Source organism: Budorcas taxicolor, chromosome 13, assembly GCF_023091745.1.
Source record: "Budorcas taxicolor isolate Tak-1 chromosome 13, Takin1.1, whole genome shotgun sequence".
NCBI classification, from domain to species: Eukaryota; Metazoa; Chordata; class Mammalia; order Artiodactyla; family Bovidae; genus Budorcas; species Budorcas taxicolor.
The window spans coordinates 59302334-59316607 of NC_068922.1; the positions used below are offsets into that span (position 1 = coordinate 59302334).

Here is a 14274-nt window from a genome sequence, read left to right on the forward strand (position 1 = left end):
TGCAATCTGGGAGTGAGTAGAAATTAGTCGGATTGAGAAAGGGGGAGAAATCATCCAGGCAGAGGAAGAGAAATGGGTGGGGGAGGGAGTGAGTTTGTGAGTTTGTGTGAATTGTATGGTGAGTCAGGGAAACTGAAAGATGTCCATGTTGTCTTGTTGTTGCTATTGAGTCGCTAAGTTGTGTTCGATGCTTTTGTGACCCCATGGACTGTGTAGCCCAACAGGCTCCTCTGTCCATAGGATTTCCCAGGCAAGAATACTGGAGCAGGTTGCCATCTCCTTCTCCAAGGGGATCTTGCCAACCCAGGGATCAAACCTGTGTCTCCTGCGATGGCAGGTGGATTCTTTACTGCTAAGCTATCATGGAAGCCCTGACCAGCTTGTCTGGAGAGAAGTAAACAAAAGCCTAGGGCTTCCTTCCGTATTGGCTGATGTTTCTCTCTAATTTCTGGATGGGAAGGGGATTAGATGGAGCTGGTGTGAAGCCAAAGAAGCTCATCAAAGCCAGTGGTGGTCCAGTCCAGGTGGGAGAGGCCTGAGGCTCAAAGGAGGGTGGTGGTTGGCTGTAGGAGCACAGCTGGGAGGAGCTGCTGAGGGATTGTGTCCAATTCTGAGGTGAGTCTTGAAAGAAGGGCAGGGTTATAACTGCTGAGAAGCAAAGAGAGTTGCATTGTGGATCAGGGGAAGTAAGATGTAGAGAGAGAGAGAGATTTGGTCCCATACTTTGTCTTCTGCAGTGATGTAAAAGCTGGCAGAAGCAGCTATAGTTCCAAGCAGAGGCCGGTTAGAGGAGCCTGTAGAAATGCCACCTGCTGAAGCTACCGACTTTTGTTTCTGCCTCATTCCCACTGCCAGGGTGGTCATCTCCTCTCTAAACCAGGAGGGTGGGCACAGCTCCTCAGCGACTGCCCCACACTGGCTCCCCGAGAACCCAGCTTGCCTTTCCACTTTTCTTCAGTTCACTCGAAATAGCAAAGTGGCAGAAACTCAGAGTGTTTGAGCTGGGTCTCATCTATTCTTTTTGCCACATTTCAGAGCTTTATGGTGCCTGTGCCTAGGAGAGGTTAAGGTCACAAGGCGGCAGGCAGAAAAGTAGGGATCCAAATGTGAGTCTCTCTGACTCTGAAGCCTGCTAAGGCCAATTCACTGCACAGCCTCCCAAAGTCCAAGTCAATTCCTATTCTAATCTGCTAAAGTCTCTGTGCGTGTGTGTGCTTAGTCTCTCAGTTATGTCCGACTCTTGGCAGCCTCATGGACTTTGCAGCCCACCAGGCTTCTCTGCCCATGGAAGTTTCCAGGTAAAAATATTGGAGTGGGTTTCCATTTCCTACTCCAGGGGATCTTCCCAACCCAAGGATCAAACCTAGGTCTCTTGCATCTCCTGCATTGGCAGGCAGATTCTTTACCACTGAGCCACCTGGGAAGCCATAGGCAGGAGAGACAAACTCAAATGATCATAAGAACCAGGCAACAAGTATGTGTACATCAGGCAGGAAGGCCAGGTGTCAGGCATTTGAGAGTGGTGGGGACTTTGGCATGGTCAGACAGATTTCAAAAGATAACTATTAAAACTGGGGTCAAATGAAGTACTCTACTGCTGAGCCCACTGAGACCCCAGCCCACTGCTAGGGTCATAGTGGCCTTACCCTGGTTTCCTCTGCAAACTGGGCATTAAAACTAGGGGTTGCTGGAGCATTTATGCCCAACGCAGGACTCCTCTAATGGACATTCTGTTCTGAAGCCTCCCACCCATCCCATTATGTTATCAATGACTATGTGCAAATTGCTCACGGTCTGAGGCTCTCTCTATCCTCCCCTGCTGGCTCCCCTCTCTCCCTCCACAAGGATCTAATCAGCAGCATCACAGCCCAATCCTGCTCCCTCCTCGCTTTATCCTTCACAAGTCTCCCCCTACTCCCAGACTCTTGTACACCTGAAATTACAGAGTTAGTGGCAGGGAATAGGAGGGTAAGGATCCTGGGATATTTCCATTAAAGTATCTAGAAAAGGATCTTTTCCTTGGGAAGGTAATTATACCATGAGGGTATCAGCACACAGCAGGAAGTAGTAAATAAATAAATGCCACAAACAAGGAGAGACAGAGATCATAAATGTGCAAGGAACTCTGAGTAGCAAGTGGTTGCTGGGTCCCTGCTCTGTACAGTGTCATGGAACCCCATTAACAAGATGAATGTTTTTCTTCTACTAAAATCCTTCTTTGAAAAGTGTCTTTGTTTAGCATGTTGGCTTCCTTCTCACAGATTCCATGACTTACTTCCAAGAATTCTTAGTTAGTTTTAGGGGAAGGTGATGGAATGGTTCATACTTCCCCTCTGAGGGCCATGAGAGAGAACAGTTATACAGAAGTCACAATTGTTAAAACCACATATACTGTAAATATTTCAAATCCTGTGGTGTATGGGAAATATGAACCCCTGAGGTTCATGAAGGTTTTCCTGGATGTAGGAACTTCTTTGAGATCCATGCAGCATTCTCTCATCCTTCTTTATGAGGCTGCTGAGTCCAGACTCAGAACATCAGGAGTAAATGCAGAATGAAGAAAGCTCTTTGATCATCTTTAAAGACAAGGGTCTCCTCCTTCAATGTACTTGGAAGTATTTCAAATCATGTAAATACATAGATAGGCTTAGAATGATCAAAGCAGAGAGAATGGTGCTATCTGTTGGCTTGTGACTTGTTTATTTTCCATCATATTTTAAAGCATAATGTTTTTTTAAAAAAACAGGAGAGAGAAAGAAAAGTTTCCAAAAGCATAACAAAAATCCCCTTACCACCTCCATTTTTCCTTTCCCACCCACATTCTCCAAAAAGGGAAGAAAGAGAGAGGAAGAAGGACAACCCTGAGGAAGAAGCACAGTATCCACATGATATCTTTTCATGGGAGATGCTGATGAGTGACAACATTCTGCGAGGTAACCTTAGGAGAGATGAGGGAGCGGCAGGCAGGCTTTCAAGGAGTCACTGCAAAGACTCTCTGGAGGCTCCCCACTTTGCAAAGTCCATATAACAATGCAGACTTTGTACACACTGTGTGTCAGCTAATATTGAGTTCCTGTAATTAATCAAAGAGAAAAAAAATTCTCTCTAATCTTCCGGAGGTATATTGAGTTATGTTCATGCTGTTGTTTACTAATTTAGCCAATACCTCATTAATAAGGATTGCTCATAGCTTTTCAGCTCGGTTCCAGGAACTGGGATAAGTAATTAGTATTGATTATCTCACTTGGTAGTCACAATTCCACAAAGCAGGGACTGTTACTAATGTCCCATTTAAGAGATGCGAAAGTTAAGGCACAGAGAGGGTAAGTGAGTAGCCTAATGCTGCTCAGAGAGGCAAGGAATAGAACCAAGATTGGCACACAGGCAAATCTGACCCTGGAGTCTTTCCTTTTAGCCTACAAGTCATAGTGGTTACTGTCCATCGCACAATATCATGTGCATTTCTCTGGATGAAGAAATGACCAAGGGTGCCTCAGGAGAGAGGGATGGCAAGCTGACAAAAAACATTTTAACCACAGTTGGATAAGTTGCATGGTTAGAGCATCAAAATTAGATACTGCATTAAGAATTCAGACAATGGCTTCAATGTAATTACTGACAAATAATGACACATTTGTATAATGGAATACTACACAGTCATTAAAAAGAATGAGGTAGAGTTTATATAAGCTGAAGTGGAATAGTCTCAAAAACAAGAGTATTATTATTTGACTGTCATGCAGCTTGTGGGATCTTAGCTCCCCGACCAAGGGTTGAACTTGGACCTGGGCAGCAAAAGTTCACAGTCCTAACCATTTAACCACCAGGGAGTCCCTGAATGCTAATATTTTTAAATGCAAGATGAGAAACTGCAGATGGTATGCTTCTATGAGGACAGCATCTTTCTGGAAGAAGACATAAGTCATTGGGTCTCCCCCTCTGGCTTGGGGAACTGGAGACCAGGAAACCCTAGAGATCTGGGATTAAAGGAAAACATGCTTTCAGTCCATGTTTACTGGTACAGTTTCAGTTTTTAAAATCACATGTGCATGTTTTGATTTTTCAATTCAAGAATCTAGTGTAAAGAGGGTTCTGTTCTGTTGGAAGAAAATGGCTTCTGTGTTGATGACCTTGTGCTTCTGCTTGTCATGATCCCTGTTCTACTTCCAGATTTGCTAGATGGGAACCTTGACCAAGACAGTCTTCATCTCGGCCAAAAGCATTTTGTCACATAAAAGCATCTCACACCTGGGGAGACCCTTCATGAACTTTCAGGATAACTCACACCATCGATGGCACTCTTCATTGTCCATCCATTCAGAGGACCATTTACAGCATGAAAGATGCTGAGAAGTGTTTGGACCATTGTTGAGAACTGGGTGATTTTGTCAGTGTTTTTTTCTCCCCAGCTCCTTGAGAGTAGGGCTACAGCGTGAAGATCCCCAGAGAAGGCAGCAAAGACCTACCATTTAGATGCAACAGGGTCAAGGACTTCCCTGCTGGTCCACTGGTTAAGAATCTGCCTTCCAATGCAGGAGATATGGGTCAGATCCCTGGTTGGGGAATAAAATCCCACATGTCACTGGGCAACTAAGCCAGTGTACCAGAGCTAGAGAGGACTCTGTGTGCCACAATGAAAACTCTTGCATGCTGCAACTGAGACCTGATGCAGCCCCAAAAAATCAATAAATAATATTAAAAATAAATGCAACAGGGTTTAACTGCAGGTATGTTAAGAATCACAGAAGTTGGGACTTCCTGGTGGTCCGCTGGTGAAGAATCCACCTGCCAATGCAGGGAACACAGGTTCCAACCTTGGTCCAGGGAGATTCCACATGCTACGGGGCAACTAAGCCTGTGGGCCACAACTACTGAAGCCTCCGTGCCCTAGAGCCCATGCTCTGCAGTAAGAGAAGCCACTGCAATGAGAAACCCGCACACCGCAGCTAGAAAGTAGCTGTGCTAGCCCCAACTAGAGAAAGCCCGCGGGCAGCAACGAAGACCCAGCACAGCCATAAATAAACAAACTTTGAAAAAAAAAAATCACAGAAGTTTAGTCTGGAAGAAGTTTTAAGGGTTTTTCTGGGCTGGCCCAGGCAAGTGAGAGAGGTATGGAATGAGTCTCCAGGCAAACGGGGGAGGCAGGCTGCCTTTGGCCCCATCACGCTCCCTCCCCTGTGGTCAACTGCAGAATGACATGAATCCTGGGTACAAACACCTGAACCAGATGGGAGGCCTCCTTTGAGGGGACTGTTCCCAAGACCAGAAATGAAGGACGAGCAGCCGCAGGACACTGCAGCTGTGCATTGCATGTGTCTAACACTGGGGAAGGTGTTAGTTTAACCATTTGTTACTTTCCCTGTGGGTGGAGTTGTATTATGAGGCCATTGGGCTTCCTCTTCTTTCTCTTCTTTAAGTTATCTTAACTATTCTTTCCTTTCATGAATTTCAGCAGCTCTCTGTAGCCACAATTACATTGAAAGGTAAAATTCCACAAGTTACAGGGAACCGAGAGTCACTTAACATAGCAAGATGGTACATTTCACAACCAGAACTTGCCTGGAGATTGGCAACTCTATTAAATTATTTCCTTTGAATGTGTCATGCCTAAACATGGGTGCTGCAGAACTTGAGACACTGTGGCTGCAATGATCTGCGTTTCATTTTCAGCAATTTTTAGATTTTTTTTAAATGAAGTGAGAGCTAAGTAATTTCTTGCATCATCCCCACAGTATAAAGAAGAGTAGTTTCTCTTGGAGTTGTTTTTTTTTTTAACTTTGCAAAGTAGTTAAATGAGAGATGCTGAGGGAAAACTGCTGTCTTTCTTGTGCTTAATATTAATTTGCTTGGATGGGCTAGGAAAATAACTGGCTTCCACTCCACTTTGAGGAAAAAGTTGAAAAGTTCTCAATGGAAAGGCTCCAGAATGCAAAGGAAGTCATCTGAAGTTATTTAACTGAGATATTGAAATACTCGTTTCCAGATTAAGAGAAACAGGACTTCCCTGGTGGCTCAGTGGTAAAGACTCCACCTGCCAATGCATGGGACACAGGTTTGATCCTTGGTCTAGGAAGATCCTACTTGTCAGAGAGCAACTAAGCCTGTGAGCCACAACTACTGACCCCATGCCCTGGGGCCCGAGAGCCCCAACTACAGAAGCCCACTTGCCCTAGAGCCCATGCTCTGCAACAAGAGAAGGCATTGCAATGAGAAACCCGTGAACCGCAACAGAGAATAACCCCCACTCACCTCAACTAGAGAAAGCCTGAGAGCAGCAATGAAGACCCAGTGCAACCAAATAAAAAGAGAAAGAAAGAAAGAGCATGATAAGAATGCATCAAAAATATTAAAAGAAAAAAAAAAAGAGAGAGAGAAACAAAAGAAAGTTTCCTTGTTTTCTCAACATCTCTAAAAATGATCCTGACTATATGAACAGCCACAAACCTTAACTGATTTCTCCATCATAAAGCTGAACTCTGATCTTTTCAGCTTTGAATTCTTCCTGATGGTTCAGATGTAAAAGTCTCTCACACGGGGACTTCCATAGCCACAGAAGGCATTGTCGACTAATAAGAGTTTGAGGAAGAGACGGTGGCCAGAAAAAATTCCAAAGCCACTAAGTGGAAATGAGGCATTTTCTTCCCTGATGCCTAAATAGTGTGGTTATCCAATGGATTGGGGTCTTCACCAGACCCAGATGTTTGAATATATTTCCCCTATTCATGGGAACTTTGCTAAAATATGCTTTCCCTGCTTCACTGATTTGACACTTATTAAGCACCAACTGTATGTCTGATGTGAATTAGGGGGAGCAAGGTGAACAAGTTTCCTTAGTCTGAGCTCAGGGTTGAAATGATGCAACAATGAAGATCTCCCAGGTCTTCTAAGTAACTGATCTTTTTGGATGTGACCCAAGACAGGTTGGTGTTATACCAAACTGTTTTTGTAGCCTGTAGTGCCCTAGTAGAGACACAGCATATTTGTTCATCCATTCCCCAAAGCCCTTCCCCACCTCCAAGTTCATTACTTGCTAGACAAGTCCCTGAATTTTTGTTTAAGATACTTGGTTTGGGGAAAAGAGTTGTTGAGAACAAAGGTGGGCCAAGTTAAGTGGTTGGGATTCAGCTTTCTCCTGTGAGAAACTTGTGGAGGGAGGAGGGCAAGTAGCTGAGAATTTCCTGGATCTCAGGACAGGACCCTCATCTGAAAGTGTAGGGTTCCCATCCAGCTCCAACCCACCCCCCACTGCATTTTGCACAGTTTCTTCTCTTATTCTTATCTCCTATTTTGTGAAAGTCATCAGAGGAATTAAAGAAAGTGACAGGTGGGATCTTTTCCTATTTCATCTTTTTCTTCCTTCCTTTTTTCTTGCTTTGAAAGGTAAAGGGAAGGAATAGCATGGAGACCAAAAAAGGTGTTTTGTGGCCTTTGAGCAGTCTGAAGCAATTACACCACCCCTATTAGGGGAAAGCTTTGTCTAAGACTGTGCTTCTTAAACTTTGTGTTCTATTAACTGCATAGGAAAGGAAAAAAGGAAAGTGAAGTCACTCAGTTGTGTCCAACTCTTTGCAACTCCATGGACTGTAGCCTACCGGGCTCCTCTATCCATGGGATTTTCCAGGCAGGGGTACTGGAGTGGAAATTTTCTTCTCCAGGGGAATCTTCCCGACCTAGGGATCGAACCCAGGTCTCCCACATTACAGGCAGACACTTTACCATCTGAGCCACCAGGAAGGGTGACTATTAACTGCATGCTTCCTATCATACCTGTGGGCTGTTTGTATACTTTCTAACTTAAAGAACCATATTAAATTAAGCCAATTAAAAAAAACAACACTCTCCCAAAGCAATATGACCTATGAAATTAAAAATTTGATAAGCCAGCTTTGGTTTTTTCCCAGTGCACATTAGAATACATAGCTAACATTAACAAATGTCCCATCTATGGACCACACCTAAAATAATCTTGTGTGACCGAGGTCAAAGTCCCTCCAGGGTGTGGTTTTTCCGTTTGATTGATCAGGAAGAATTCAAAACTGGTCCAAGCTATTTAATAGATTGCAGAGAAATAAGTGAAGGTTCATACTTGTTCACGGAATTCTCCATTGCCTGAGGTCATATTTAGGGTTGTTAGGAAAACAACAAGCTACCTGTTAAGTTCTTCTCTCATTCTGTTAGCAGGAATTTTTTTCCAGGTTACCAGGTTTATTCATTTTGTTGTTAGTAATGAGCCACAGACAAACCAATTGTTAGCCTTACAGGAGACACCACAAGGAAGATTATAGACAACAGGCTTTGCAACTGTCCCTGTTGATTTCTTGAGCCCATCATTTTGGTGTTTCCCAAAGTATAGAAGCCACTTGATGTTTTCGCTGTTAGTAATTGACTCTCATGCTCTTTCAACCTCTGAGTTTAAATTCTGCACCCAAGTGAACATTCTTTTTAAAAATATTTATTTATCTAGCTACAACAGGTCTTAGTTGTGGTGTGCAGAATCTAGTTCCCTGACCAAAGATTGAACCAGGGTCTGCTGCCTTGGGAGCTTGGAGTCTTAGCCACTGGACCACCAAGCACCTTTCAGCTTTTGTTAACCAGATGTCAAATATCTCCAAGACAGAAGCATCCTACTGCTTTCTTACCCCAGTTCTCCCCAATTCCAGCCCTCAAATGATAGGCTGTTGTAACAAATGTGTGACAAACAAAACTGCTCTTGCTTTTGTGAAGCAAATGATTGTTTCCTGATCAGGAATCAAACCCATGACCCCTGCCCTGGCAGCCCAGAGTCTTAACCACTGGACCATCAGAGAAGTCTTGAGAAGCAATGGTTTAAAGAGAAAGAACAACCGGTTCACTAATTAATAAACTCATGGCAAACCACTCTGAATGGGCAGATGGGTCACCTGGACTTGCCCAGGATTAACACTTCTTTGAGGTGCCTTAAGAACTGGCAAAGCCTCCCTGGCAGGAGCTGCCCTCTCTGGCGCAGGCGCACATGCTGCACTCTAGGTCCTAACTCGGTCCTGGCCGTGAGCACACAAGAGCCCTCTCCTGTTCTGCTAAACACAAGGCTCATGAGCACTGCATTTGGAAATGATTCCTAACAGATGACTTCCCCTTTTTGCAACTCATGTTGAAGTCTTCGAGTATCACTTGTAGGGGCATTTTTTTTGTTGTTACTAGCCTCCCACCTTCCTCCTTTGAAGTTATTTCCCCTCTTGTCATTTCCTCTCTGAGTCATCACGGTTCCAAGATGACCACACATGTTTCTACAGCCGCTTCCCCATTCCATTATCATGCAGGCCACTTTCCTTTGAAAAGTCTCCTAGCAGACGTTTTTTAACTTTAGGGGTAAGCTCGATGGTGTTCTGTTTTGCTTCCTCCCCCGCTCAATCGCCACCCCCCCTCCCCCCGCCCCCTCAGCAAAGTGAGCTCTTTAGTAAATACCCTGTTAAGGGAATTAAAGGTTATCAAACAGGGGAAAGAATAATATTCTGTAATAGATTTTTAATGCTAATGATGATTTATTAAGTATTGAGAAAGGGGACTAAACCTTTTTTCTCTGTGGCATTTAGAGCAGCATCTGGCTTAATACTTGTGGAATGAAGGAAAGGATTTTCAACAGAAAATGGAAATAAAGTAGGTGAAAAATAAACATCAGTTTCTTGGGACTTTCCTGGCGGTCCAGTGGTTAAGATTCTGAGCTTTCACTACAGCGGGGCAAGGGTTCAATGCCTATTCTGGGTACTTATCTCTCAGGCCACTCAGTGTGGCCAAAAAAAAAAAAAAAAAATCAGAGGGGGTGGGAGGGAGGTTCAAGAGGAAGGGGATATATGGGATATGTCTATTTAAGACTGATTCACATTGTTCTATGGCAGAAACCAACACAGCACTGTAAAGCAATTATCTTCCAATTAAAAAATTAAAAGAAAATCAGTTCCTTAAAAAAGGAAACTATTTAGCACATGCAATTCACTAAAAGCTATTTATACCTTTATTTACTCTTTATTCTGTTCACATCTCCTGACACTTTCGAACACCAAATGTCTTATTTGTTTCAAAAGGCAGAGCGAATGATGCTTCTCCGTGTGCACTGAGAACAGCAGGGTACCATCCAAGATGGAAAAGGAAGCCCTGCTCGGTCTCCTGACTCACCTCCTGCTTCTGCTGTCTCCTACTGAGTGTCCGTGGGCACCCAGAGGCCTGAGTGACCTTTTAAAACGTAAGACAGCCCGTGTCACCTCTTGCTTTAAACAGGTCACTGGTTTCCACTGCAGTCCAAGTTCTTACAGTGTCGACGAGCCCCAGTGTGCACAGGACACTGCTGACCCCTCAAATGCTGCTCCTGACACGTTCTCCCCTTGTGACTCTTCTCTGACGTCGCTGGTCTTTTCACCAACACTCTGCTCTGCTCAGTTCATTCCTGCCCTTACATTTGCTGTTCCCTCTGCCTGGAATACTTTCCCCATCATTCCGGTTTCCAGAGAGGCCCTTTCTGTCTATCACCTCTGTCAGGTCACCTTGTTTATTCTTTAAGGCAGTTAGCAGCATCTGAAATCGTTGCGTCCCTTTACTGACTTACTGACATTCTGACCCCACAGGAATGTTGGCTCTTTGTTGATGACCCTGATCCCCAGAGCTCGATAACTATGTGTTGGGTGAAAGGATGCAGTGAACCATGAGCTGTGTTTTCCACTGGGTGCTGTGTCGGCCTGTCCTGCCTTGGGAGGCAGGTGAAGGGGTCAAGCTGCTGGATAAAGTCAGAGGGAGGCCAGCAGTGATTATGGCTATGACTTCGGTTGCAAAGGCTCAGAGCTAAGGCAACATCTGATCACGGGAGAAGGAGCGGGTGATTCTCAAGTGTCTAGGTTGAGAGGTGGGTCAGGTTGGGGCCAGGGAGGGGTTAGGAGAGCTGAGAGTCAGGGATAACCTCTGTTCCCAGACATCTGATAAGCAGGAAGTACCGTTCCTGTCCTCAAGACTGTGTTGCAAGGGCTCTGCACGCCTGTTAACCTCCCATTCATTCACACACACATACACCTAGGTGTTTCTTGAATACCTACTGTGTGTAGGCACTAAAGATGCAGCACTGAGGGATTCCCTGGTGGCTCAGTGGTAAAGAATCCACCTGCCAATGCAAGAAACACAGGTTCCGCCCCTGATCGGGAAGATCCCACACGCCCTGGACAACGTAGCCTGTGCGCCACAACTGTTGAGCCTAGAGCCTGGGAGCCACAGCTCTGCAGCCCGTGCACCTAGAGCTCATGCTCTGCAAGAAGAGAAGGCACCGTAAGGAGAAACCTGCCCTCCACAGCTAGAGTACCCCCGCCACTCTCTGCAACCAGAGAAAGTCCTTGTGCAGCAAAGATCCAGCACAGCTATAAATAAATACATAAGGTTGCAGCGCTGAATGAGAAAGCCCAGATCTATCCTTGATGGAGTTGACTTTCCAGAGCAGGAAACAATCAGTCTCCCATCTTGATAAAAGAGGCTGAGATGGACGGTGAGATGATGCAGTGGGTGTGTAAAGGGGGGCGGTTTAGATAGGGTGGTGCAGAGAGGCTTTGGCTGGCGAGATGCTTGAGAGGAGTACCCAGTGGTCCAGCCACAGGAAAAGAGAAGCATGCCAGGCCAGGAATGGCAGGGGAGAAGGGGAAGGAATTCGGTCAGGTCAGGGAGGAATTCAGCTGCAGTGGCGGAGCTGGTGGGAGTGGATCACTATGACTTCAGAGCTTCTAAAGGTACAAGGAAAGCCTGAAATTGTTCCCCACTCACATACAAAGCCTCAGTGAGCATTCTTGCCCAGAAGCACCAGAGCAGGAGAGTCTCAGTGACCGGTGGACACTCTGACACTACCCTAGCCTATCAGGGTCTAAACCAACCCTGGGAATGTTGGTGTTTTTAAAAAAAAAATAAATTCAGAGTCTTCACTATAGACCCTCCTTGACTGAATCTGGAACCATTTCACTCAGAGGTGCGATGAAGCAGGACCATTTGCTTTTCAACTGAAGCTGAAATCTGAAATGCTGAGAACATTTCAGGACATTTAAAAGTTCTTAAAACATAAATATGATTTCAATCAGTTCTCTGGACCATCCACCTTTCAGTAACACAATGAAGACACTTGTCTGAAACTTCCCTTCAGAAAACCAAGTGAGCAAACAGCCTATAGCTCTACTCATAAGAGAGAACGTCTAGACTGTAGAGAAAATACTACAGAAAGTAGGTTTTCAAATAGTCAAGATTCTCAGAAAGTGATGGAAAATAACCACTATGCTTATTTGACCCAGGATTCCTCTTTCAATTTCGGGACATTCACTCCAGGGAGATAAAGATGCTATTTTCAGTATCACTTCTAAGTGTGTGGACGTGTGCACGCACGCACGCACGCACACACACATGCACGCAGAAGTAAGCACAATTTGCATTACATTTAATAAAGCCACTTATTTATCTTGTCTTTTAGACCTAATTTTCTAGCTTTTCTTGAATGAGTTGAACATGGAGCCAGTCAGCTACAGTCCACTGAGAGGCTGGATTTACCAACTTGGCAACGCATCATGGTCTCTATTTTTGTTGCAGTTACACTGTTTGAGGTCAGTGTTTCCTAGCTCTAATTTTATCATGTTTATTTTTCAGTTTTTCTCTTCATTTAATAAGACAGTTTGGGGAAACTTAATAAAAAGTCAGACAATTATACACAGTCTGCTGTGCACACAGGTGAAATTCTAGTGATGAGGAAGTCCAGGTTGGCTGTTAAGCAGCAACACTGGGGGACAGCCTGAGAGGGCTCTGCTTACCTCCCGAAGTGCATAGGCAGACATCGGGATGTGAGAGGTGTTGGGGTGACCCAAGTGAAAAGCAGGGTTGCTTTAAAGTCAGATGCCCCGATGCGGGGGACCACTCCCATGGCATGACCCCTTCAAGTACTGTGTTACCATCTCATCAGAAGCACCTAAACAACAATGAAGGCATTAAAAATACTGAGGTAGATCAACAGTGCTAAAACAGACAGCATTCTAATACATGATTTTCACTGTGAAAGACAAGAAGCCCCAAAGATATTCAGTTACTGCTCCCACTCTTGTAAAGCCATTTAAAAAAGTATATTATTTGTGTATTGGTGGTTTTGTAGGAATGCTGGGGAAACCATAAGGTGAGGCTGCTTTAGGACTGGGAGTGGGAGACTTGGGTTCTTGCCCTGGGGTTGCCCTTACTGGGTGGGGGTATTTGAACAAGTTCACATGTCATTCATCTAAGACTTGGGTCGGCGAACGAGGGCCTTTAGACCAAATCCGCATGACCAGTCCAAGAGTTAAGAATGATTTCATATTTTTAATGGGTTGTAAAAACAAACCAGAATATGCACTGGAGACCAGAGGGGGCCCACAGAGCATAATGCACTATCTGGCTCTTTATGAAAAGAGTGTGGACCTCTTGCCCAAGGGTCAGGATATAGCGAGGTGGTTAAGAGCTGGGGCTTGGGTCGCTCTGCCTGGTTGGCTCCTGGCATTCTACTTACTAGCAAACGACCTTGTCAAGTCATTTCACGGTCATCCGTCCTCATCTGGTCTACTTTCCTCATCTGTAAAATGAGGATAAGAGTAACACACCTACCTCGTGGAGATGGTGAGAGGATATAATAAGGAAAAGTAAGCAGAAAACTCAGCACCAGGCCTGGCAGGTGGACAGTCAGTAAGGGTCAGCTGTTACTATCTGTATAATATTGATAATAGAATTTTATGGGGATGCTGAGACTATCAAATATATGTTACATGCATATATATATATATGTTAATCACATGCTGCAAAGTGCTGTAGAAACTGGGCAGATTTAGTGGCCCATAAATAAAAATAAGTCTAAATCATAAAAAAAAAATCTGGATATTCATAGAAAATGTCAATGTTATGAAAGAAATAAAAAGTAGTGGATTGTTCTAGATTAAGGTTGACAGAGACCTAACAAACAAAATGTGTGATCCCAGAATGAGTTTGGGGTTAGAAAAACAAACACACACACACACACACACACACACACACAAAGACATAGTAATAGCCAAAAAAGCTAGAAAGGATATTTTTGGATTTCTGGAAAATGTGAATTTAGCCTGTGTTTAAATATATATAGGTTTATATATATATATATATATAAATAGATCACAAATGTGATAAAGTGCCTGGAATCAGTGACTCTAGGTAAAGGATAATGCGCAAGTTTACTGCTTTTTTTTTCCTTCTGTTTTCCCAGTGCTTTAAATGTTTTTTCAAAGAAATAGT

The 14274-nt window shown here is 44.2% G+C and overlaps 1 protein-coding gene across 1 annotated transcript in view; it reads right to left on the reverse strand.

The window, feature by feature from the left end:
- Positions 1-14274, reverse strand: part of CASS4 (Cas scaffold protein family member 4) — a 34987-nt gene that overhangs the window by 18929 nt on the left and 1784 nt on the right. Inside the window, exons 3-4 of the mRNA XM_052650441.1 lie at positions 10580-10718; positions 4249-4268 (exon numbers count right to left, since the gene is read on the reverse strand). Of these exons, the coding sequence (XP_052506401.1) occupies positions 4249-4268; positions 10580-10718 (159 nt within the window). The remainder of the gene's footprint in view (positions 1-4248; positions 4269-10579; positions 10719-14274) is intronic.